This window comes from Hypomesus nipponensis, chromosome 10 (assembly GCF_054491055.1).
Source record: "Hypomesus nipponensis isolate SF chromosome 10, ASM5449105v1, whole genome shotgun sequence".
Classification (NCBI taxonomy): domain Eukaryota; kingdom Metazoa; phylum Chordata; class Actinopteri; order Osmeriformes; family Osmeridae; genus Hypomesus; species Hypomesus nipponensis.
In genome coordinates this window covers 7,424,119-7,451,478 of record NC_140370.1, presented here as the reverse complement: position 1 = coordinate 7,451,478, position 27,360 = coordinate 7,424,119, and the positions used below count along the sequence as shown (strand labels likewise).

General features: G+C 48.8%; 1 protein-coding gene across 1 annotated transcript in view; it reads left to right on the top strand.

Moving 5' to 3' along the window:
* The first annotated feature begins 7,394 nt into the window (after nt 1–7,394).
* Nucleotides 7,395–27,360, top strand: part of ephb1 (EPH receptor B1) — a 121,157-nt gene continuing 101,191 nt past the window's right edge. Inside the window, exon 1 of the mRNA XM_084706933.1 lies at nt 7,395–7,553. Within this exon, the coding sequence (XP_084563059.1) occupies nt 7,496–7,553 (58 nt within the window). The 5' untranslated portion in view covers nt 7,395–7,495. The remainder of the gene's footprint in view (nt 7,554–27,360) is intronic.

The window sequence follows — 27,360 nt, the reverse complement described above, 5'->3', positions numbered from 1 at the left end:
GTCGAGTTCCACGGAATTCTAAAAGAGCACGGACTTGTTACTGGGGAAACTGTTGACGCGCTTGCAACACAAACACAAAATAAAAAGCAACACAGTTCAATGACCTCCACATTTGATTTCGTAAAACGAAAACAACTTTTAATTTCACGTTACATGTAAATGTTACATGTCACATGCGTCTTTGAATATGTTTTTTTGATTCATTTCTTAAGTTACTTTGTTCTTATTTTCATTTTTATATTTTGTGAACCTTGCAAGTAAGAATGTCATTGTTCTGTTTACAAATGTCAGTTCCTATGACATTACACTAACAGAAAATCTGCCCACCCTGTTGATGTTTGTCTTACTTTGCCACTGAGTGGAGAGATCCCCTACCCCCAACCACTCAACTCTCCTGCACCATCTCAAGACAACATTTGACCTCTTTTCTTTATGCACACACACACTGAGACACACATAGACATAAAATCACACACACACACACACACACACACACACACACACACACAAACACACACACACACACACACACACACACACACACACACACACACAGACATGCACATACACTGACACAAACACCCCCCAGTCCAGACAGGTCATTCATCAACCCTTCAATGAGTGCTGAAACCAGGGAGTCAGGTCTAAATGAGAAATCATTGACTAGGAAACTGTGTAGTAATGGACTCTCATTCCGTTTGGAGAAGGGAGCTTGAAAAGATGGTGGATTAGAGTGCTGTATGTGTGTGTGTGCAGGTTGGGGGGGGGGGGGGGTAACCCACCTGTGTTAAACATTCCCAGGATACCCCTTTTGGCCCAGTGCAGTCAAAAAGAAATGGAGAGAAAAGTTCAGTTTCTACATTCTGATATGGACCCCTTTATATCATCCAGTCTAGTGGTTCCACATACAGGTTTGTATGTCTGCTGCTAAGTGAAATCTACAGTAACATAGAGAATGGATTGGAGGGTTCTGATGAGAAATGCATGTGGTTCACAAGTGATATTTTTCTCTCTACAGTCACACAGTTGACATTTATGCTTGACAGCGTTACCCTAGAGACAGTGTGTGTGTGTGTGTGCGTGTGTGTGTGTGTGTGTGGAAGCCTGTTACAGACTGATAATAGCCCAACGGCAATGTTTATTGATGTGATGATGCATGCTGGGATAGACGATCACTTTCAAAGGTCACTGTTAATATCTGAAGGTCAACGTGTTAACTCAATGCCACTGTGTGCTTGTGTGTGTGTGTGTGTGTGTGTCTACGAGTGTCAGTCCATCTCTTGACACAGCTTGAATATTAAATGGGGTATTTTCATTTTGCCAGCACCCCCCCCCCCCTTGCATCCATCTAGCAGCCATAATCAAAACATTCATCCATGATCAGTCCTTTCACCTCTCAAACAGTTAGCCAGACAGTCTCTCTGTCAGAGGGTCTGCTTTGGAAGAGTTGGTGGTGTTTGTATTCAAATCCAGGCCCCTTGTTTCACCAGAGGAGGGGGGTTGATGAAAGGACCAGGCGAGGACAAGAGATCCGTGTCGGAGACAGAGGAAGGGGCAGATTGATTTGACCTCCCTCTCCTCCTCCCTCACATTCTCCCTCTCCCTCTCTCTCTCTCTCTCTCTCTCTCTCTCTCTCTCTCTCTGTCTCTCTCTCTCTCTCTCTCTCTCTCTCTCTCTCTCTCTCTCTCTATCTCTCTCTCTCTCCCTCTCTCTCTCTCTCTCTCTCTGTCTTCCCCCCTCTCACTTTCTCTTCAATCTGTCACTCTCTATCTAATTCTTTTTCTGTCTTCTCTTTCCATTTCTGTCACACGCTCTCTCTTTCTTTTTCTCTCATTTTCTTTCTGTCACTCTCTCTATTTCTCTCTCTTTCTCCGGCATTTATCCCGTCCACTGGGATTGTGATGTGGAGGGAGCGGTCGGGGTCGGCGTTCTGCAGCTAATAACATACCCCCCCCCAGACTTTTATAGCCAGCATGGACCATACACAGGGTACAGGAAAACAAACCATCCTCCTTTTTCTATGAGCCCAACACAGCTTCACACTTGAAAAGTATACTGCTTTGTATATCCCAGTGGCAAATGGTTGGTGAAAGAGAACCCAATTAACCTTGACAGAGCTGAAGTCCTTAATCATGAGAAATGAGTGCATCCTCATTGTAATTATCAGGCATACATCGTTAATCAGTGGTCCCACCTGATGAATGAGTGTGTGGCTTGTTTTGCCGCCGTAACCCTCTGGGCTGCTGGTGTTGCACCCGTCGAGAAATGAGAAGTGCGTCTGTCCCCTCAACGTTCTGAGAGTGAAGATCCTGATGGCAGGCAGACCGGAGAGGCTTGTCTGAGGAGAGGAGCAGCCTCTGCTTGCTGTCCATCATTCACACATCTGCACAGACACACACACACACACACCTGTACAAATATACACAGGCACACACATACTCTTATCAGCAATATCAGTCAAAATGAAACCTAATGCCCTGGCTAATGATGCTCTTATTCATTCAGTGCTTAGGAGACACCATGGGATGTTGGCCTGATTTATGATAAGTGGCAACTTGAGGAACAAATGCAAAGCAGCATATTACGTATTAATCAAAGTTTACTGAGGTACTTCAGTGGTGGTGGTGCTGCCATTGTACAAGCTTCAAAAGCATTTGGAGAGAATGTGCAGCTGAAAAAAAGATTGAGAGGTGTGTTTGTGTGGAAGGTTATGTGGGTGTGTTGGTGTGGGTTGCGTGGGGGTGTGCATGATTATATATATATATATATATATATATATATATATGTGTGTGTGTGTTTAAACTTGAACTTGAACTTTTGTGCCTACGTGTGTGTGTGTGTGTGCGTACAGTGTATCTGTGTGTGTAGCGTGTATCTGTGTGCGTTTACAGAGTGTGTGGGTTAGCCCTCCAGTGTGTGTGTGTGTGTGTGTGTGTGTGTGTGTGTGTGTGTGTGTGTGTGTGTGTGTGTGTGTGTGTGGACAGTGTGTCTGTGTGATGATGACAGACAGCAGGAACCATCCATCAGAGCATCATCATCAGTTTAATAAGAAAACAGTATTAACGGTGTCTTCTGCCTTCTCTTCCTGTCTGACTGGCTTCCCACTGCCCACTCTCACCCTAGCCCGAAAAAAACCCCTCCATTATTGATGGGAGTTTTTACAGCAGGCACAGACATAATCCATCACCCATACCATCATGCCTGTAACAGAGCCCGGTGTGGGTGTTGACAGTGTCGCTGGTTTCTGATAAGAGTCTCAAAATTGAATCCACAACAGCAGACTGGGCTATTCTGAACTTGTGCTCGTGTTCCAGTGGACTGAGGCAGTTCAACCAAGACGGCTTGTCGTCGAGGTCTGGGTTTCATCCGTGTTGGAGGCACTGACCCTCACGGTCCTGTGGATGACAGGAGGGGCACGAGGGCTCTTTCCTCCAGAGAGGTACCGTCTGTCATCCTGAGAACATCTGAAGACAATCATTTGATTTCTAAATGAATGGATGAGTGAGCAAAAGAAGGGCTGAACATTTGCTAAGTATTCTCCCGGCATCCATCGATGAGACGCTGAAAGCATTGGCTCCCTGCAGCCTTCCTTTGAAGGCAAGCCACCCTGCCTATCAGCTCACTTCTCCCTCCAAAATAGTCTCATTACCCCTGACCCCCCCCCCCCCAGCCCCCATCAGTTGCTATTCCTCCAAGCAGCCCCCTAGCCCTCCAGCAGAAGATGGATGACCACCATCCCCAGTGGAATAAGCCCAGCTCCCCAGCCCATCCCCCTCAGGCTCCCCTTGTTCCTCCTCCCTCTTTCTCTCTCTCTCTGTCACCGGCACACAGGACCAGCCTGAAGTCTCTCTACACACATTTCATTTCAATACATTCATATTCATCACCACCTGAATCTGTCCGTGCTCCCCCATCTCCCTGTCTCCTCTGCCACCCCGTTTCCCCGCCGTTTCTTCCTCCTTCTGTCTCTTCATGCATTCCACACGCATCACCATCACTCCTCTCCCCCTCTTTCCAGTCTGCGCCAATCTGACGCTCGGTGAATACGTACAATTTTACCCCAGAATCACCTCGGCTCGCTTTCAACACCATGAATATTTAATGATTAAAAGGTGTTTATCATAATGCTCGTGGAGGCACCGCTTGGTTGATGTTGTTGTTGACATTATTCTGGTTCTTGTGTGGGGATTTACTTTTTGATTGTTTGCCTGTTTGCTATTCTGACCTGGTCAGACTGTTTTTTTGGGGGGGGGGTGGCGGTGGGTTGAGATTTTCCGTGGCGGAAAGCGTGCTCGGGAACAGGTGGAATGAAGAGAAATGTAAAGGTCACGCTGCAACGCTCTGCTGAGGAGCTACGGCCGGCCGGCCGCCATGTTTACAGGTCAGCTGCATGATAAATGTTGCTCTGGTCCACAGACACACACACACCAAGATTTAATCAAGCGGCCGCTCGACAGTGAACACCCGCAGGATATAGGGCTGTGTTTTCTTAATGGTTGTCCTGATTATTGTTCCTGATTGCTATGGTTACCGTGGCCTACCCAGGGGAGCAACAATGAGAGAAGAATTCATGTAGTTTGTTGCATTATCTTTCCTCATTTCTGGATGGTTGCAGTTCTCCCTTGGTATTGGATTAAATGAAAGCCTTCAGCCATGCATGAGGATGTAGATGACAATTAGGTATTGGACAACACACAGGAGAGCAGTTGCATTTCGTCCAATCGGACTCCAGCTCTTGAGCTGAAGGAGAGCGCTTGTGTGCCTCGATTTTTTATCAATATTGCATTGGCTGTGACTGAGGGTGCGTTTGTGTTTGTGTGGGTGTATGTGTGTACTTCAGTACCTACAGTGTGGGGGAGGATGTGCAAGAGCACCGGCAGCAGGAGCCAGCAAACAGCTCCTCCTCCTCCTCCTCCTCCTCCTCCTCATCCTCCTCCCCCTCCCCCTCCCCCTCCCCCTCTTCCTCCTCCTCCCCCTCCCCCTCCTCCTCCTCCTCCTCCTCCTCCTCCTCCTCCTCCACCCCCTCCCCCTCTTCCTCTTCCTCCTCATCCTCCTCCTCCTCCACCCCCTCCTCCTCCTCCTCCTCCTCCTCCTCCTCCTCCTCCTCCTCCTCCTCCTCCTCCTCCCCCTCCCCCTCTTCCTCTTCCTCTTCCTCCTCATCCTCCTCCTCCTCCACCCCCTCCTACTCCTCCTCCTCCTCCTCCTCCTCATCCTCCTCCCCCTCCCCCTCTTCCTCTTCCTCCTCCTCCTCCTCCTCCTCCTCCTCCTCCTCCTCCTCCTCCTCCTCCTCCTCCTCCTCCTCCTCCTCCTCCCCCTCCCCCTCTTCCTCTTCTTCCTCATCCTCCTCCTCCTCCACCCCCTCCTCCTCCTCCTCCTTTTCCTCCCCCTCCTCCTCCTCCTCCCCCTCCCCCTCCCCCTCCCCCTCCCCCTCTTCCTCCTCCTCCTCCTCCTCCTCCTCCTCCTCCTCCTCCTCCTCCTCCTCCTCCTCCACCCCCTCCTCCCCCTCCTCCTCCCCCTCCTCCTCCTCTTCCTCCCCCTCCCCCTCCCCTCCCCTCCCCTCCCCCTCCCCTCCCCCTCCTCCTCCTCCTCCTCCCCCTCCCCTCCCCCTCCTCCTCCTCCTCCTCCTCCTCCTCCTCCTCCTCCTCCTCCTTCACTCTCCCCCAGGATGTGCACTGTAAAGAGGGATGGAGAGGTATGGGAGGCGGCCCCTTCTCTGGAGATGACTCGTCGGGTCAGAGGTTCGACGCCGCTGCCAGAGACAAGAGCAGGACAGATAAGAGCGGAGGGGAGGGGAAGGGGGGGGGGGCGACCATATCCATCCAGACGGCACTGAGGCCTCATAGCGCCCAGACGCTCTCCTCGCCACACCATTAAAAATGACAAATGGCCGCCCGAGTCACCGGCGTTCCCCAGCCAGCCGGCGTGGTATGATGTTCCTAAAGCATTAGCTCGGCGTGGCTGTCCTAGTTCACTGGCCACATCGCTCTGGGACGCCCCGCCTCATTTGGGCTGTGTTCGATTTTACTGTTGGGCCGGTATCTTGACAAGGTGAAAACTGAATGCATGGGGAATAGAGTAGAAACTTGGAAGACTGTAAATAGGGTTTGTTTGTTAAAGAACAAGGTTCCACCATCAAGTTCCCCTGAAAAGACACAGTGTTGGTCACCCGTAACATTCTATATCAGGCACATCATTTCCAACAACTTGATTCTGCTTTTGGGAATGTTTACAAATTTGTTTTAGGACTTGTCATTACATGCATGACTCAGCTCGGCACCAAAAAGTATTTGAACCATAATTCAAAATTGATGTGGGAAAAAAAAAACTTTCAGTAAAATCAAACCCTTGTTTAATGTAACAGAAGAGGATGACGAGAACAGGATGGAACGAGGAGGAGGTTGAGATAGTGGTGAGATCATTAGGTAGGATCATTATTTCCTTCATGGATTTAGCTAACAAGCTACTTGTTTATGACTGTCTAAGGTAATCTTGTAAGTCCTTCATTGTCTGTGCCAGAGGGTTGGGTATTGCAGCTCCATCCTATCTCTCTACCTCTAGGGACTGCAAGGACAGAAGGGACCCAAGGAAAGTGCAGGGTTCTGGGCTTAAACCTTGTTCCTTAGCCCCCCACTCCTTCTCTCTTGGGGGATGGACCCATTGTGTCCACCATCTGTTTAAGCACGTGGCGTTTACAATGGAGGTGAACGGGGTGAGTTTTGGTGTGTGTATGTGTGGGGTGGGATATTAACATTAGGAAGTGCTTCTTGGTTTGCCAATGCTGCTTTCTGAATGCAAATAGCCATCTGGGGACATGGGGAAATGGACATCTGCCTCATAGACCATAGGTGTTGGATAGAGGAAGGACTGTGTTGGTGATAGAGAGAGACAGAGAGAGAGAGAGGGAGAGGGAGAGAGAGAGAGAGACAGAGAGAGAGAGAGAGAGAGAGAGAGAGAGAGAGAGAGAGAGAGAGAGAGAGAGAGAGAGAGAGAGAGAGGACAACTCTTGCAACATCGCAAGTTTGGCTTGCCTAAGGTGAGGATTCATCTGCATCTCAATAATTTTCCACGGTGCTGTTATTGTACACTGCTCCGCACCAACCCCAATCTGCCAACTGGTGGCGGTATTTTCCTTCTCAGCAGCGGACGTCGATTCAAATAGGTCAGTGAAAAGTTTTGTGTTTTGACAAAGCAAGTGGGAGGAGCAGACCATTGGCGATTGGTTAGTGGCTCTCAATTTTCAATTCGTGATTGGCTCTAGCGCTTTAAGGGGCTGTGAGTAGGATGTTTGCCCCCCCCTCCCCTCCCTCCGACTCCCCCATCTCAGACCCAACAGTCGGCTCGCTCTATTCTGATTGTCACACACTGTTTACTACGGCTTGAAATGTGACTCACAACACAGGCTACCTACTGGAATATCGTTCTGTGACAACTGAGGGATTTTGGCGCGCGCCCTGCGTGTTTTCTCATTTTGGGGACAGACTGTGGAGACTAAAACATGACCGTGGATTTGTTTGCAATTTTATGTGGACTCATGGCGGTTTCTGCAATGGAAGGTAAAATAGTGGATTTATCATTGCTGTTTTTAATGTGAATGGAACAGAACGCTCGCTCTATGGAATGTGACGGTGTATCTGTGAGCGCAGCGCAATCAGCGCTGCTGCTGTCAAATGGGATATGCAATGCACGTGGTGGATCAGCCTTTCCGCTGATTATTTCCCCATGTAAAACTTGGACGGGTTGAGTTCTGAGGTTTCGGTAAAGGTTCGGCTTGATCATGCATGAGACGCTGCTGCCTCATGTCTTTGCGCGTCTGTGTTGTTGTCAGTTGTTAGCCCTCATACATCATCTCCAAGTGTCAGTTATCTTGCTGTCCACCTCCCAGGTGCTGAAGATGGTGTTCCTAACATATTTCCAAATGCAGGAGGACAGCATAGCTAATCTGATATGGAATAACTTTATATATACAAACAACGATTCACAACGAAGGGTCTTGGTTCTAGTTCAAAATACTCTTGTCTTGCCTGTATTCTGTCTCTACACTTTTTGGTTGCTCCTCTCCTGAACCACCCCAGCCCTTTTTTTCCCTCACTGTCGCACACAATAAGAAACATCTTCCGACAAGTGACACCAGTTGCAAATATCCGTAAGGTTAAACGTGTTTTTCATTTCCGCTGTATAGTAAGACTCCAGGGAGTGAAGTGCTAGACGTGCGCGCCCTGACTGCATATCAGACCTTTTAGACTATATACAGCTTTCCACCTCCTCGTTCTCCTATGCGGGGTCTTACTTGGCTGTACACTTCACAGACAGGCTTCGGTGCTTGTCTTTTCAGCGTAGGGCCTACGGGAAATAAAACGCCAAATAGGCCTACGGTCAAATCTTATGGAATCTTTTCCATTCCTTCTGTTTCATAACTATAACCTTATAGGCTACACAGAGCCTATTTTGTAGCTGTCGTCCATCCAAGGTACCCCCCCCCCCCCCCTCACCAGTTGTTGTTCATTGTTAGTAGGCTTCATTTCCGAGTGCAGACTGCATTCAGCCCAAATGACTACCTTTGGGCACACTGATTGGTTTGAGAGTAAATATTTATCTAGTGCAAAATTACACAGTGGAAGCATGAAGACATTCAAGGAGGGGTTATTTGAAGCATGAAAGCAAAAAGAGAGTTGTTTGACAGAGAGTCCTATTTGGAGACAGATGGGTGTGAGACCGTCTGGGTTACCAGGGTAACAGGGATGAAAGTGATTTCCTTGTTTGGGTCGTTAATTGAAAGGAGATTGTCCCACGGGCAGGTTCAGATCTTCACTGATTTGATATCCAATCTGTTGCTTTTCCACCATCTTTAGTGAGTGAGTTAGTGTGTGTGTGACTGTGTGTGTGTGTTGAATGCCCTGGTCACATTATCCTTGCCTCTCTGTGTCACCGCTAATCTGATTTAATGCGCCTAATCATCGTATCAGCCGTTTAATCACAAACATTGTGTCAAAGATGTGTGTGTGTGTGTGTCTGTGCGAGAGAGAGAGACATAGAAAGCGAGGTAGAGAGCACTCTGGGCAGGACCTACCATATGGACATCATTTGGTAATGAATAAAGGATCACCAACATCACACTCACACACACACACACAAAACACACACACATACCAAGGGGAAGCAGAGAGAATACCAGTGTGTGTGTGCGCATGTGTGCTGGGTGTTCCTAACCACAGCCGTAATTCTACTCCACTTACAGAGCAATTGCTTCTTTATGTTGGTCCCTAAAACAATTAGGGTTGGATCGGCCCACTTATTTAAATACCTAGGACCCAGAGATGGAGAGGGGTGGGAGGGAGGGATGGAGGAAGAACAAGGGGATAGGGAGGAGGAGAGAAATACATGTGAGAAACAGAGAGACACACAGAGAGACACACAGAGAGACACACAGAGAGACACACAGAGAGACACACAGAAACAGAGACACAGAGAGAGACACAGAGAGAGACACAGAGAGAGACACAGAGAGAGACACACAGAGAGACACACAGAGAGACACACAGAGAGACACACAGAAACAGAGACACAGAGAGACACACAGAAACAGAGACACAGAGAGAGACACAGAGAGAGACACAGAGAGAGACACAGAGAGACACAGAGAGACACAGAGAGACACAGAGAGACACAGAGAGACAGAGAGAGACAGAGAGAGACAGAGAGAGACAGAGAGACACAGAGAGACACAGAGAGACACAGAGAGACAGAGGCAGAGAGAAAGAGACAGAGAGAGAGAAGGTGGGGTGGAAAGGGGGAGGTGAGAGAGATACTGTCTCATCTCACTGTCTACAGTGTTAGAAGCTGACAGCATGTTGTCCACATCAAACAGCAACAACGCTGTGAGACTGTGGTGATTGTTGACATTACTACAGAGCGAGTACCGTCTCTAAGCACAGGAAACGCTAATCTGACCAACATAGCTAAAAGAGGCTATTCCATCCATCATCATGGGGATGTTGTAAGGTCTTAATGAAAGCCATGATGAATCAATTCAATTTTATTTGACTGTAATAGCAATGTCGTTCATAGCATTGGCCTACGTAAATTGCATTTCTTTGTGTGTGTGTCTGTGTTCGCTACTTGATTCTAAGTACCCTGTGATGCCAAGAGAGAGACTGAGCATAGCAGACCTGTAGAGTTACTAATGGATTTGAGCATGAGATCATTCATCGACCCTCCCTCACTCAACAAAAGGAGTGATAATTTATAGAAATGTGTGTGTCTGTGTGTGTGAATTTTGGGATTGTTATGATGTGGACAATTTGGGTGTTCTGTGTCTCCCCCTCTCCCCCTCCACACACACACACACACACACACACACACAATCCTCCTCAGAGCTCACCTTACCCCTGCGAAGAGATCAAAACCCCAAGACAGGTGGTAGCTAAGTCGTGTGTGTGTGTGTGTGTGGGGGGGGGGGTCTGTGTGATAGAGCTTGTGTGCTGCACTGTGCATGTGTTAAAAGTGTATGTATGACCGGTGTGTGTGTGTGCGTGTGTACCCTGATGAAACAGACACCTGTTTCCCCTTGTTGGTCTTCCATGTAAGTGGCCATGTCTTTCACAGGTCCTTCGGTTCAGTGATTTGCAGTGAAGATGCTATCTGCAGTGTTACTACACCCTCGCTTCCTCCTCTGCCCCTTATCAGTTCTGTAGGATTAGAGGGGGCGAAAAACTGCCCTATCTGACCCATCACAACCCTAAACAGTGAAAATCCAAATGTTCTTGATGGTAGTCCGACAGCAGTCATTCATGTCCCCCTGACTCTGATAATGAAGGATATTTACAGTGTTTAAGCCAGTCTCTTCTGGGTAGAAAACAGGAAACACTTGTGTTTGGGGCAGTTGGGGCAGTTGTGGTATAAACACTCAGAAAGGGCAGGGCGTCTGGAGACAAGATGTGGTGTAGAGACAGGGCAGGGTGGTGTAGAGACAGGGCAGGGTGGTGTAGAGACAGGGCAGGGTGGTGTAGAGACAGGGCAGGGTGGTGTAGAGACAGGGCAGGGTGGTGTAGAGACAGAGCAGGGTGGTGTAGAGACAGGGCAGGGTGGTGTAGAGACAGGGCAGGGTGGTGTAGAGACAGGGCAGGGTGGTGTAGAGACAGAGCAGGGTGGTGTAGAGACAGGGCAGGGTGGTGTAGAGACAGAGCAGGGTGGTGTAGAGACAGAGCAGGGGGGTGTAGAGACAGGGCAGGGTGGTGTAGAGACAGGGCAGGGTGGTGTAGAGACAGGGCAGGGTGGTGTAGAGACAGAGCAGGGTGGTGTAGAGACAGGGCAGGGTGGTGTAGAGACAGGGCAGGGTGGTGTAGAGACAGAGCAGGGTGGTGTAGAGACAGGGCAGGGTGGTGTAGAGACAGATCAGGGTGGTGTAGAGACAGGGCAGGGTGGTGTAGAGACAGGGCAGGGTGGTGTAGAGACAGAGCAGGGTGGTGTAAAGACAGGGCAGGGTGGTGTAGAGACAGGGCAGGGTGGAGACAGGGCAGGGTGGTGTAGAGACAGAGCAGGGTGGTGTAGAGACAGGGCAGGGTGGTGTAGAGACAGAGCAGGGTGGTGTAGAGACAGAGCAGGGTGGTGTAGAGACAGGGCAGGGTGGTGTAGAGACAGGGGCAGGGTGGTGTAGAGACAGAGCAGGGTGGTGTAAAGACAGGGCAGGGTGGTGTAGAGACAGGGCAGGGTGGAGACAGGGCAGGGTGGTGTAGAGACAGGGCAGGGTGGTGTAGAGACAGAGCAGGGTGGTGTAGAGACAGGGCAGGGTGGTGTAGAGACAGGGGCAGGGTGGAGACAGGGTACGGTGGTGTAGAGACAGTAAACAGAGAGCATTGATTACTCAGTCTGTGTCTGTCTTCTCTCCAGTCATAGCCCCAGCCCCCCACTCCTGCCCCCCCCCCCCCCACCTCCCCTGGCTCCAGCCCTGCACCAACAATGCCTCTGTTGATTTGACTTCCTGGGCTACTGCTGCAATTTCTCTCTCTCTCTTTTCCATCCAGAGATTTTTAATTAAAAGTCGAAAACAGCAGCGGCAACGGCAGCAAACAACTTTTTTCTCTCGCAAAACCTCCAGTCTTGGAATAAATAATTGGTTTCACCCCTCCAAGCCCTGCACCGATTGCCACATACACACACACACACACACATACATGCACATAGCAGAGAGAGGCGGGGTGGGGGTCGGCAGGATTTTGGAAGAGTACAAAGCTTTTCATTTAGGACTGTTTTTGATGAAGTTGTGGTCCAAGTCAGACCCAGCAGGGCGGTATTTGAAGTCCAGCCCCGAGGCTGGCTCAGTAGGGAGACACGGAGGACATAGAAAGAGGAAGAGACGAATGGGAGGATGAATGTAGAGAGGAGGTGAGGAGGAGGGAAGAAGGGATAAGGCCCATGTATAAAGAGACTTGAGATGGCATACACTTAAATGCACTTGGAAACAGAAAGTTCTCCAAATGAACGTATTATGTTTCTGCCCCATCTCATCTGTGGATGAAACCCTTTTCTCAGTTCACCGTCGCTTGCATAGTTACGCAAGACCACTTTTGGCAGTTAATCACTTTCTCTAAGAAGCAAGAGCCATGCTAGCACCCAGGGAAATGAGATTGGTCTTGAACAGAAGCGAACTGGAAGCAGTTTAAAGATCCTCATGTCATTAAATAAGGCCTAGCTGGCCATCACTGGCTAGCTTTCCTAGAACTGCTTCATGCACGCACGCACGCCCACACCCACACCCACACACACCCACACACGCACGCACGCACACACACACACACACACACACACTGTAATTGAGGTTGGGCTGATAGACCAATGATTGGAGATGAAAATGAGTGGGTTACTGAGAGACAGATAGGGAGTGAGTGCACATCCCAGTGATTGAAAGATAGGGTGTGTGTTTGGGTTGGACCGCAGCACACTTCCTGTCATCGTTGAGCCAGAACGTAGGAGAGAGTGGAGGGTTAAAGAGAGAAGTGGAGGGGGGTGACAAGTCATTTTGACTTTGCGCACCGTTCAAATCCTTCCCCAAGCAGGCAGATGTCCAGGCGATCAGTCGGTGAGAAGAGAGCTCCGAGCGGTAATTAACTATCGATCTCAGACACCGAGGCTAATGGGAAAGGAATGAGCTCCACCCCTAAAATATCAATGTGACACCCGATTGGCAGAGTCTGGACAGGAAGAGTGAGTGGGTGGTTGGAGGAGGGGGGGGGGGGTCACTTCCTAAAAGGCCAAAGGTCAAAGGCGCAAACTCACTTCCTGGTTAATTTAAGACTTCCTGTACAGTACGCTCCTTAAGAATGCTGAGAAAACCCTGAAAAACGCTCAGCAACGGCTTCTTCACACAGAGGTCTTGAGGTTTGCCCATTCTTTGAACTCACTCTTAGCTCTGCTCCTTTGTTCTGTGCTTGGTTGTCTGCCAGTCATTGATCATGTCTCCCCATATGTGCTTAGGAATGAATGTGTGTGTTTGTGTGTATGTGTATGTGTGCACAACCGCCTCTAACTATATGGACAGTGTGTGTGTGTGTATGCCCTGATCAAATTAATCTTAATTGCTGCCTGTGTGTTCTCTGGGGATGGGATGAGGCAGGGAGCGAGGAGAGGAGAGACGAAGGACTGTGGTCATTGTGGTTTCCTGATTAACCTCAGGCTGTCCCTGTGGGAAGTGGTGGAGGTGGTGGTGGTGGTGGGTGGGGGGTTCTGGGAATGGTAGCTTTGTGTTCATACTACTACCGTTCTACTCTCCTCTCATTCAAATCACACACACACGCACAAACACCCACATTCGGCATACTTAATTAGGTTGAAGCTTCCTGCTCTTTGTAGAATCCATTAAAACACTCGCTCTTTGATGTGAGCTGCACACACTGTTAAACACCTACCCGTAAGAATCCTATTTATGTCACGGTAGTGTCCCTCCTCTCCTCTCCTCTCCTCTCCTCTCCTCTCCTCTCCTCTCCTCTCCTCTCCTCTCCTCTCCTCTCCTCTCCTCTCCTCTCCTCTCCTCTCCTCTCCCCTCCCCTCCCCTCCCCTCCCCTCCCCTCCCCTCCCCTCCCCTCCCCTCCCCTCCCCTCCCCTCCACCTTCCTCAGCTCCTCCTCTCTTGTGTATTGTTCATACAGGTTGTTCCTAATGTTTTGCAATGCAAACTTTGTGTGCAACTTCATTGACTTGATCTATTTGTCTTCTCTGATGGTTTATGATGGTTATCAGTCCCAATCGGTGAAGCCTTTTGACATTTATACCCCACTCACCTCATCTTGAGATTGTATGTTCTATGCTAGGTGCTCCAACAGAGTTCCCCTCTCCTTAGATAGAACCGCTCAAATTCAAACCTATTTCCATTGCATTAAATGGTTAAATCAATCCGTGAGTGCCTGTACTGAACAACGGTGTGTTTGTGTGTGTGAGAGACCGTATGTGTGTTGTAAGTCAGCTGGTTCTGTTTCAAGCCCAAGTAGATCCTGATTCTGGTCAGACTCTTCCCTTAGGCTGTAGACTGTGTGTGTGCCCAGCCAGTTTTCCATCTGGCTAGTGAAGCGTAACCGTGTGGGTTATTGTGTGTGTGTGTTCTTGTATGTGTTTGTGTGTTAGTAATGGGCTGGTGGCGTCTTTGCATTTTACCAAGGTCTCTCAGCATTCCTATTTAAGTCAATCCATACAAATATTGCTCTTAGAGATTAAATCGAGCCCTTTTTATATGTGAGAACACTTTGTTAATGAACGCACACTCTATAGGGTGTATGTGAGCCTCAGGGTAGTATATTTGCAGTGTGTGTGTGTGTGTGTGTGTCTGCAATTCATTTGCTCTGTTGGGTTGTGGGTTTGTTGTGTTTGGTCTAATAAATGTTTGAGTGTGTGTGTTTGTGTGTGTGTGTGTGAGTGGGCTTGTGATGATGAAGGGATTTTCCCAGACAGGTTGGGTTGACAGCTATAGAAGAGCTCTTTCTCCTGTGTTCTCAAAGCTCTCAAAATAACCTTTCATAAAACGGAATAAAGGCGGCCCATTAGCAATCTTAACGGCCCATCTAGTTTCAACAGTGAGCCTCATCGGGCTACTTTACTGTGCAGAGCCAAGAGATACCTACCTGACCCACTCCCAGGTCAATGTGCTTTTACATTTCAAACTGTGTAAATGAAAAAAAATACGGATATTTAGTTTCAGGTCTTGAGAAATTTGTAAGATTTGTGTTTTGGCTTGGGGTCTCACCCAGGAGTGAAAGTGAGATGTGAGAGATGGGTTGTTGAATGATTTTAGGCAAGGTTTTAAAATGTGTGTGTGTGTGTGTACGAGAAAGAAAGAAAGACAGAGAGTGTGACTAAGCGCTAAGAAAATTGCCCAACGTGAACTTCTTGCTCAGTTGTGTGCGTGTGTTCATCTTATTTTTTCAGATTTGGTCTTCTCTACGCTATGTTCATTATTAGAGACAGAGATGTTGTAAGTTTTGAATATGATATTCTGTCTTTAGTCTCAAGGTGACCAGTTTCACGGTCATCCATCTCTCTAAGGTCTTTTTTCTCTCCAAGGTCACCAGTCTCAAGGTCACCAGTCTCCCAAAGGTCACCAACGTCCCTCCTCCAGCCATAACTAGTGAAGGTGTACCAGTTCAGACAGGCCACAGTCTGGTCTTCCACTTGGTTAGGGCCTCTCTCTCTCTCTCTCTCTCTCTCTCTCTCTCTCTCTCTCTCTCTCTCTCTCTCTCTCTCTCTCTCTCTCTCTCTCTCACACGCACACGCACACACACACACACACACATACACACACAAGTCTGCTCCAGCATTGGATTAGATCATTAGCATGGGCTACTGTTTCCTACTAACAGCTCCTGATTACTTTGCGCTGTCCATCCTGGTGACATCAGCACATTTTTAATTGAAACATAATTAGGAATGATAGCAAGAAGGGCATTTGTCCAATTAAAGGGGCCTGCACACTCTCCATCCCTTCACTAAGAAAGCTCTGTTGTTGTGTTAGCCTTATGGTACAGACTTGGATGTTATTGATCCAGCTTTGCAGCCAGACATGCAAAGTATACCTAGAGCCTTGAGTTTCCAACTCTCCCTTTGCTTTGGTTCGCAATTCTCTGTTCTAGTTTTTCCTGTGAGATTGTGTGCGCTGTTGGGGCCGCTGGCCCTTGCTTGTAATGGGATCCTGTCTGGTGGAGAGAAGATGTAGGACATGATGGGAGCAAGAAGTTGCCTGACTTGCCCAGGAAGAGTCAATGGAATTGACGTGTGCGTGTAAGTGTTCTTTGGACTGTATGTGAGAACGTGTACGTGTGTGTGCATTTGTGTGAATGTGTGTGTGTGTGTGTTCATGTGACTTAATGTGCCAGTGCAACTGCGTGTATGCGTGCTCGCTGGACCTCTGCGTGTTTTTTGTCAGAAAAAAGAAACAGTGAAATGTGATATGAATATCCTCTGCATTGTATGAGGAAACTACCTGAAATCTTGCTGAAGAGCCCCATTGAGAAGGCTCATAGACAACACAATAGGCCTGATGACAGGCTAACTGCACAGGAAATAGGCTCTGCTGGGGCTCAACTAATGGCAGAAAAATTCTGGAATGATGCTGCAACTTGATGGAGGCAAATTACTTCTATTGTACAGAATGATTGTGTGTTTGTGTGTGAGTGTAGTGCTGGTATGGTGGCGTAAAATCTATATTTTCTTCCTTCTGTGTCTGTGTGCATGTGTTAGTGTGCATGATTTGTGTGTGTGATTATGTGTGTGTGTGTGTGTGTGTGTATGAGTGTACAGGCTTATCAAGCTGGCCGTGGCTCGTTAGTCTGTCAGTCTGATGAAGAGATCATTAGAGGTGTCGCAGTCAAATGTGTCCCCCCCCCACACCCATGAGCTGTCAGCTCATGATGGTTACTCACGTGTCGGATTCCTCTTGGATCCCATTCATTATTATGCATATATGTATATATATATATATAAAAAAAATAAATAGTTTAACACAGATTCTCATTATACTGATTTTTGGACAGTCTCATATTGACTTTGTTCTCCCCTACAGAGCAGAACCTGCTACACCTGCAGTCTGGTACAGGAGGCCTGTTTCAGATGGGGGAGGTGGAAGGGGGGAGGGGGGGTCAGGCTCCAGTGTGGCTGGGAGGGTGATTGGTAATTAGTGCTGTTCTCACTTAGACTGGCACTGGGCCAGAGACCTGTCAGCACACTTCACGTCTCTGAGAGACGTGTGTGTGTGTGTGTGTGTGAGAGTTTCTTAGGGGGAGAGAATAGGGGCTTTTGGTGTGTTAGGCAAAGTGCCTCTGTGTGTGTGGGGGGGTGGGGGGGGGGACATTGCTAGAAGACACCTGCTTCTCCGCGGGCGGTGAGTGACATGGCGGGGCGTTGCTGGTGTGCGTGGTGTGTGTGTGTGCCTTTGCACATGGGCCTGTGTGTGTGTGTGTGTGTCTGGCACACGCGATGTGGCGTAGATCAGAGGTAGAAACATGGATTATTCAATACTCATCCGGCACCTCCCTGACTGAAGTATAATGAAACCACATATGTTGTGATCATCGGTCATTACTGCTAAATAAGACAGACAGAGCGATGCATGTCTTGAATCACCTATCATCTGGCCAATGGTCTGTTATTCATAGTAGCGGCCTTCTATTCAGAATATATCAACTGTATGTTGACCAATCTGAAACGAGTATTCAACCAAACCGTGTAATACACGACGATAGTATCCTACTGTCCAAGAATATAGAACTGACCCGGAGGGTGAGTGGACCGGTGGATCTATGGGTTAGGACAACCAGCTGACCTTAGAAATAAGGCATTGAGTGTGTGTTTGTGGGGGCAGGGTATGGAGCTGTATGGGCTCCCAGAGAAGGATCACCTGCATCACATCAGCAGGGCTTCATGTTCCAGTAGCTCTGACTAGAAACTCTTTAGTTTGGGAAATGATACCCATTGCCTGTTACTGAGTAAGCGTGTGTGTGTGTGGTGTGTGCATGCTCAGAAGGAACGTTTGGGATTTCCTTGTGTTGGAAACAATTTTGGTAAAGACAAACACACACACACATGCTATGTGTGATCACATCTGCAGAAATATCATCAAGCTATTTGGATTTTAGCACCGAAGAGCTGCCTTGCTCATCCTGTCTTCATTGCTGAAGGAGGAATCTTAAAAAAGGGTGAGCACCATGGGCGTAGCCAGAATCACATTTTTGGGTAGGCTTAGAAAATATGGATAGGCATCTTTTTAGTTTTTTTTCCTTATTTACTTTGTAAGCACTTTGTGCACTCGGAACACACGGTTCCTTATTTGTGTGTTTGTGCGCAAGCCACGGTAGCGTGTGTCTTGTGTATTCTGCCTAGGTTCAAATGTGTGTGTGTGTGCGCGCACGCACTTTGGTCTGAACGCAAGGACGAAGGGATGAAAGGATTCCCCTTTGAGCCAGACTTTATTGGCAGAGAGACAACCTAATGAGTTCCCTCTGTCCGTTCCCCTCATCTCTCCTTTCACTCACCCCTCGCCTCCCACGCCCCTCACCCCCTCCCTTCTTTCCCACCTACCTTTTAGAGTGTATGGACACCTTATACGAGCAGGGGTTTGGCTATACGCATCCGCAGCAAATGAGGGCATGATAGCAACATGTCTTAGCGGTGTACACAGGGGAGCTGAGCTCTGTGGGTGACTCCCTGTGGGGGAGCAGTCTGTTAGCTGGGCTTTCATGCTAATTCAAGCAGATCCATCCGGCTAGTGCTGAGCACAGATGTGCAGCGTCCTTGGAGAGATGGATTGAGAAAGAGAGAGAGAAAGAGATACATGGGAAGAGAAAGAGGGTTGGAAAGAGAGTGTGAGTTTCAGGTCATTGTGAGCTTCCTCTATGACACGTTTCAATACTTCACACCAAATAGGCATTTTGTCTTGGTGTGGGTCTGCCTTCCACTGTGCACGGACCTGTGGGTTGTTTTGTTTGAAAAGTACTTTCTGAAAGAAATCCAGCAAGGACATGGTATTCACTCAGTGCAGTGAGTGAATCTCTTTCTTTTCTTCTCCCCAGAGAACTGGCAGAGATAAGGGGCTTGCATGCTCAAGGGCTAGTGTGGTCGTGTACTACAGGAGTAGACAGAGAATACAGTATATACAGAGGGATTTTTGGAATCTCAACTGTGGCTTCTCTGCCATGGTCAGTCGTGTTCCAGTAATACACGCAGAAACACACACACACGCGCCTCCATACACACACCCTAGCATATTCTTACTGACACACACACAAATACACACACATTAAATGAAAGCAGACACTGACATTGCCCCCATTTTCCCAGAAGCGACCATCAACATAGGGCACTTTTTATTGCTTTCTTTATTTGATCTCTCTCTTCTGGCTTTCTCTCTCTCTCTCTCTCTCTCTCTCTCTCTCTCTCTCTCTCTCTCTCTCTCTCTCTCTCTCTCTCTCTCTCTTTCTCTCTCTCTCTGTCTCCCTCTCTCGCTGTCTTTCCCCTGTTTTGTCTCTCTCTCAAACACAACTCTGATGCATTCCCTGTTAATCTGTATAAAGTAAACAACGGTTTTGCCACCGTGGTGCTTTTCTAATTTGACGAGGCTGTGTTTTACATCTAGGAGGCCATGGGGCACCATGTGTCTCTAGAGAGCCTATTGGGGGGTCTGAGGCAGTGTTGGCGGGGGCCTGGACCTTTCTACAGCTCCCCTGAAACCCCCCACACTCCCACTCTCCTGATGGATGTGGAATGCTATTGGTTGATCCCTGTGGGACACAGGGCCGGTTGATGCCTGGGTGGCGTGAAGCCCAATCGGCTTTGTTTTACGCCACGCAGACGGGACACCTGTCCAATCAGGCAGCTTGTGTAGAAGATAAATTGTGGAGGGAAAGGCCGGGATCACACACTCACTCACTCGCACGGACACACAGGGAAGATCTATGATGAGAGGACTCCCAGTGCTTCTCTAGTTACAAGTTATAGCCACTTTGACATGAAGGACTTTCCCTCTCTCTTATCCTTTCCTTTCTGTGGCCACCCCCCCCCCATTCCCCCTCACACACACAGACACCCACACAGACACCCCCCCCCTCTCCCACACACACGCCTCTCACCGCCCCAGTGTATATTTTGCCAAGAGGAAGCCATTAAGGCAGATAAAACAAGTGCTTGGCCGTGCGCCCGTGTGTGTTGTGCTACGGCACAGGATTTATGGAGCCCTCAGCCCCGTTGCACTGTGGTCAGCATCGACTGCTGTTCCTACGTTAGTCCCATACTCTGGGGGGAAGAGGGAGCCGGGGATGAGGGGGAGGAGCCGGGGATGAGGGGGAGGAGCCGGGGATGAGGGGGAGGAGCCGGGGATGAGGGGGAGGAGCCGGGGATGAGGGGGAGGAGCCGGGGATGAGGGGGGGGAGCCGGGGATGAGGGGGAGGAGCCGGGGATGAGGGGGAGGAGCCGGGGATGAGGGGGAGGACAGGAGGGAAAAGGGAGGTTGGTGAGCGTTAACCAGGACCGCCGCTGGTTGGAATACTAGCCGACCTGGATGGAGGGCGGGTGGAGGGATGGAAGAAGGGAGGAGGGAGTCCGCCATGACCAAAGCGAGGTGAGCCAAGAGAGAAAGAGAGAGGCAGGAAGAAAGTGTGTAAAGTGAGGCAAGGAGAGACAGAGGGAGGAGAAGGGAGAGAGGGAGGAAGAGATGGGTCAGGGTCGCTCATGGGGAAATTGAGGGCAGTGATTTGGCAGGCAGAGTAGATGAGGGGGATGCCATTCTCATTGATAGGCTATTAGAAAGGTGGCTGAGACGTGGACCGCAGTGTGTCTATACACACACACACACACACACACACACACAAATGCTACACACTCAGACACAACACACACATTCTCACTTGCTCCATTTACTCACTAAATAACTTGCTCACTTATACACACTTACACACACACACACACACACACACATAGTGTAATGTAAACAGGCTCATTAGCAGTGTGGTCCAGGGACCAGGGACATTGGCATCTGGATGTGTCTGGCACAGCACTGACAAACTAATAGGTATATAAAAAATAAGAAACAGTAAATTAGTAATTGACCAGGCAACTCGTTTCCTGTGAGTGAGTATTGTACCGAGCAGTCCATGGTGAAAAAGCACCAAAGTATAAAAAAAAAGGTCAGTGTGGGGAGCCCAGGCATGTAGAGCAGGCCCCTCCCCTTCCTGTTTCTGGTAGTGACATCACCGAGTCAGGGGAGCTGCTCCGACATGTGTCCCGTCTCCATGACAACCGAACAGGAGGCCCACGAGTGATGGAATACACTCAGACGAGCCAGGTGCCAAAGACACACACACACACACGCACACACTTTCCCCCCTTCACCGCCCCCCAAATATGGGCCCAGATAAATCACACCCCGCTGAGGCTGAGCAGAGACACCAGCTGATGAGTTATAGAGCCTCCAGAAATAGGTCATCAGGAGCCCGCTCGCTCTCTCCTTCCCTCTTCCATCCCTCGCTCCTTCCTCCATCCCACTCTTCTTCCCTCCTCCATCCTTCTTTCCTTCCTCCATCCCTCACTCCTTCCCTCCTCCATTCCTCTCTCCTATTAGTCCTTCTGAGGGCTGAAGCTAATAGCTGCTGTGTGTAAGACTGGGGTCCCACTTTGTCTGTGTTGGTTGGCTTTCTGTCCCCTTGTACAGATGTGTGCTGTGAACAAAATGATGTAGTGGGTAGATTGTGCTCCCACACGCTCACACACACACACATACACATATGTAGAGTACAATGGGTGTAGTGTGTTATTGTCGGTTGTGGAAGCATAAGCTTAGGGCTAAATCTGATGGCAGATGGGGCTGTTTGTTGAATGCGGAGGTGTGTGCGTGTGTTTGTGTGTGTCCCTGCTCCACAGCCAGGCACGTCCACTGCACCTAGCTTTTGTCAAATCGGCTCTGTCCATCAGGACAGTGAGACAACCACAAGCGTTTTCACTTATTATTTAAGCAACAGCGTTTCTACACATACACACACACACCATGTCCAGTCCCCACCACCTGTTTCACAACCCAACAGACTGACTTATTATGTAACTTGCTGTGTCAGACTTTTGGAGGCTGTGTTGTTGTGTGGAGATGGGTTCCCCCTCCAACACGTTGCTTCCTCTCTACGCACACCCCTCCTTCCCCACCCTTCTTTCCACACGTCCCTCCCTCCACACGTCCTTTGCCTCAGGCTGCAAGCTTGGAGCTTCCCCACCGGGTCGCCTCATCAAAACAAAAGTTCAAATGTTATCGAACCTGTTGGATTGAAACGGGTGAAATCAAAATGAAAACGCGAGTGACGCCATGGATCCAGAACCTTACTGTTGGACTCTTCTGCTGGTTGAAGCAGTGGCGTTCTTTGTGCGGTACCTGAATGTATAGACACACGCAAACACGAGCTGTTGAACAGAGACACGTACCTGCACAGAGACACAGCACAAACACAGAGGGAGCTGCCCCTCACTGACGTGTATAGCATTTTCCATGCTGATGCATCATGGGTCGAGCTCAGTTAGGCTCAGAAATAGCTCGGTAAAAGTTACACCTTCTTTTTCGCGCGCCACAACCCACGCTGCTGGGCCCTTAAATAAGATACGATTGGCTTGACGCTAATGTGGCGGTTGCTAGGGGTTTGCTCATGTCAAGTTTCTCGACAATTGAAGAAACGCCCTCGCAAACATGCCAAAGCGTTGACATTCACTGGATGCTAATCAGGCGTCGCTAACCTGGGCCCGAGCTCCTCTCTATTTAATGAGGCAGCTAAAGGGGCCCTGCACCTGCATGGGCGGGCTTTTTTTCGACGACGCATCATTCCTCTTTAATGTGCAGACTGTAGCTCGTGTTCCTGAGAAACATAATTACAAGCCGCGAAGAACGCTCGATACTAACATTTGCATAAATATCATCACCGTCATTGAATGTCACATATTGAATTGACAAATGAACGGATGGTGGTTTAACATATGCAGGCAAAGGCCAAATACCAGCTTGTGTACGGTGAGATACGGTGAAGAGGCCAACGGCGGTTTGGAACAACCCCATAACAAGGACTGTCAGGAGCACCATAACCAACCGCAGGTCAAGAGAATGGTGTGTGTGTCTGTGTGTGTGTCTGCATGTGTGTACATGAAGTGTTTATGTACTGTGCTTCAAAGTGTTTGTGCGTATGTGGTTGTGTCTCTCTGGCCTCAGAGATGGACAGGCAGACATCTATATCAATTGACTGGTTGTTACCTGAGCAGTCCATAGCCCTGACCATCTGCCGTCTAGATCCCTTCAAAAGCTGCAGCCTTGTGTCATAAATGAATTGGACAGATTGCTCCATCTAATGGCATTTTCTCTCAAGATGTCAATCTTCCTCCCTGGTTGTTTCTGGGCCCAATGCTGACTTACTCCCAATGCGGCCCGGCTCATCGTAGCCTTGCTCAGGGGTGTGTGTGTGTGTGTGTGTGTGTGAGCCTAGGTGAACCTGCCGGCTGGGCTGGTTTAATTGTGTTAAGTCGTGGGAGCACAGGGGAGAGAACGGGATGACGATACTTCTGTTCATCCCGAATTTGAGACACAGGTGTGTGTGTTTACCTTTCTCAAGGGAGTCACAGACGCTGTGTGTGGGTAGCCGTGTGTGTGTGTTTGCGTGTTTGTAGACCAGGTCGATTTTTGGGAGCTGTTCACATCACACACCCTCCATGCTAAACCCAAGTACTGTACCACCCAAGTTGTACTGTCTGCACGAGGAAGTCCCAGGCAGAGAGACACACACATGCTTCCCCTTCCCCTCCGCTCAGCGCCGTAGAGACTGTGGTGAGTATTTAGCTGAGTCTTAGTGCGCGCGGTTCAAATAGCGTGTGAAACCAGGTCTAATCCCTCTGTTCCTGTTGCCGTGAAATACGAGGATTAACAGACCAAGGTGAACCTGAAATAAGGCTGGGTCGGAAGTACCGGAATCCACGTCGGGAAGGAGCCCGCCCAGAAGGATTCTGCCCTGGGTTCCGGAAGAGAATGCAGATGAGGACTCTTTTGTATGAGCCTAAGTCTTCTTATTGATTGCTCCTGGTGTACGGCTTTGTCTCTGCTTCTCCTCCTGGGCGCTTTTGGAACTTTGGAGGCCAGAGTATTCTCTTTGCGATTTGTTTGAGAGCGCCGTATAGCGCTCAAAGAAATGAGCACAGCTGCGAATGGGCCTGACTCGCCTCGGTCACGGGGAGCTCATTGGTCTGGCTCGCCTGCTGCAGAGCACTCTAGCAGGGCTGCTCTCTTGCCTTCTCCTAGGAGCGTCTCTCTCTCTCTTCCCACACACTCTATAAGAGCTGCTCTCTCCTCCCTGCATCCTCTATAATGGCTGCTCTCTCCTCCCTGCGTGCTCTATAAGAGCTGCTCTCTCCTCCCTGCATGCTCTATAAGAGCTGCTCTCTCTTCCCTGCATCCTCTATAAGAGCTGCTCTCTCCTCCCTGCATCCTCTATAAGAGCTGCTCTCTCCTCCCTGCATCCTCTATAAGAGCTGCTCTCTCCTCCCTGCATGCTCTATAAGAGCTGCTCTCTCCTCCCTGCATCCTCTATAAGAGCTGCTCTCTCCTCCCTACATGCTCTATAAGAGCTGCTCTCTCCTCCCTGCATGCTCTATAAGAGCTGCTCTCTCCTCCCTGCATCCTCTATAAGAGCTGCTCTCTCCTCGCTGCATGCTCTATAAGAGCTGCTCTCTCCTCCCTGCATGCTCTATAAGAGCTGCTCGCTTGCCTTCTGTGAGAGCTACTCTCTCTCCTCCCACACACACACAGAGGCTCTCCTCTGGGAGGAAGATCTTGCTTGTTGTGGAGAGATGAAAGACTTTGTAGCGTGACTACAGGAGGATGCTACTATCAAGGTAATTATATTTCACCGGGAGCCAGATTGAAGTGGTTTGAAAATAGAAACTCACTCGTCCCACCAAATGATTATGTCTGATTTGCATTTGAAATGGACAATTTATTTGGCGTCAAAAGAACATTGTATTTCAAGCTCGGTGTTCAGTTAAGAGCCTCTGCTTTGCACAACACAACTCCATCTAGCCCTCCCCCCAAAATAAGCAGATCAATTATATAATGAAGTGAATAAAAAGCATTGTGTAAGAACCTAGACCAATTGTTATTTTTGGCACCCTAATTCTTTGTAATAAATGATCCAATATTCAGGATATTTTAATTTTAAGTATGCATTTTTGTCTCAACTATGTTTATTCTGTCTGAGTTACGAGGCAATAAAGTGAAGGTGTTGATGGATGTACTTGAGGGCTGTTATGAAACTAGGTGTTTATTTGAGAGGCCCTTGGGATTTGGGGTTGGAATGCTTTTTGTCTGCTTTGGTGCCACGCTACCTCTCTGTCTGTCAACAGACACCAACCAGGTTTAGGCTTATAACACAGGTTCAGGCCTGACAATAAGAATAACATAGACTGTGTGCTTACAGAAACACAAACCTTGTCGAGAGCATAAGAGAAAAGATGAGTGTGTGTGTGTGTGTGAGACAGACACAGAGAAAGAGACTTGGGGAGCAAGTGGAGGGAGACTGAAAGAAAGAATGGACATCAAGTGTTCAGGCAAAGAAATAATTACTTATTGATCCAGCGGTGCACACTTAGGGAGTGCATTAAACGAGCAAGCAGATTGTCTATGAGGACAAGCTAGAGTTAACATGGGACAAAAGTCAGAGAAGAGATGGATGATGTTGTTGTGGACATGGTGACACTCTCCACACATAGAGTTGTGACACATACACACCTAGGCAATACTAGTATGTCAGTTCTGTCCTTAATACATGACAGGGACCACAACTGTGATATTTGTGTGTGTGTGTGTGTGTGTGTGTGTGTGTGTGTGTGCGGTTGTGTTTGTGTGAGATGACATGATGTGAGTCATCTCTATTGGCCATCCCCCTGATCATCCTGGCTGTGAGAGAATCTGGTGTCTGGCAGTCTGACTATTGGAAAGGGCAGCCAAGCATAAATCAACCAAAATGGTTTTGCTTGTTTCAGTGGAGGCCTGTGTCACATCAACAGCCCAACTGATGGAGCATAATGCCTGCAAACAGACTCTTCATGTTTCCCATGATCACAGGAGCAAAGTAGACTATTCCAATGAGACAATTTCCAATTTTTGTTAGTTACCAACCTCTAACTCATTTTCTCAGCAATCCTCCCCCCTTGCTAGAAGTGCATTAACACATTCAGCCACTTTCAGTGCCAACTTGCTAGCTAGTGCCTTCCGCCATGCTATTTTTCTAGCATGGTAGTGCTTAACGGCTACCTCATGTAGCTTTCATGTAGCTTAGTGTGCAGACTGGGCTGGCAGATAGAGTAGAATTGCTGCTTACGGAGGAGGGCCAAGGCATGTCGTTGGCAGTCTTGGCAGGACTCAGTTTGTGTATTCTACAATCCACTCACCTGCTCATCATTCAGCTCTGTCCTTCCTCTTCCCTCAGGGCCAACCCTCAGACACTAAAGGGTCGGTCTGTGCAAATGTCAGAGAGAGAGAGAGTGAGAGTGAGAGTGAGAGTGAGAGAGTGAGAGAGTGAGAGTGAGAGTGAGAGTGAGAGAGTGAGAGAGTGAGAGAGTGAGAGAGTGAGAGAGAGAGAGAGAGAGAGAGAGAGAGAGAGAGAGAGAGAGAGAGAGAGAGAGAGAGAGAGAGAGAGAGAGAGAGAGAGAGAGAGAGAGAGAGAGAGAGAGAGAGAGAGAGAGAGAGAGAGAGAGAGAGAGTGAGAGTGAGAGTGAGAGTGAGAGTGAGAGTGAGAGTGAGAGTGAGAGGGAGAGGGAGAGGGAGAGGGAGAGGGAGAGAGGGGGAGAGAGGGGGAGAGAGGGGGAGAGAGGGGGAGAGAGGGGGAGAGAGAGAGAGAACGAAACAGGTAGTGTCAGGAAGCGAGAGAGCAGAAAAACACAAAACAACACACACACACACCCTCTCACAGGAGCCCTCGGAGTCTAATTATCCAGGTATGCGTATTCATGAGCTAGGGCTAAGACTTTTTTAGCAGCACTTTTTCTTGGATAGTAGGGCCAACTGGGAACGTTGGCATTTGTCCACTCTGAAGCCAGGTGGACAGCTGCTTTCCGCCTGGTTCTGGACCAGGTGCTCTTTCCTCTTTTTCCAGGCTGTCCATGGAGTGGCTGACTGCAGATTTACTGTGGTTGACTTGTGGGTGTAATAAACCACTGTTTAGACCCACATCTGGTTCACCATGAGAGGGAAGCGGAGCGCAATGCTAAAGTACATACGCACTACAGTGCTGTGTTCAGTCCTTTATCTTCTGTGCATGTTTTACTATGCTAAACAGTGTTTTGGCAAATGTAGAATATTCACAACAGATATGTATCT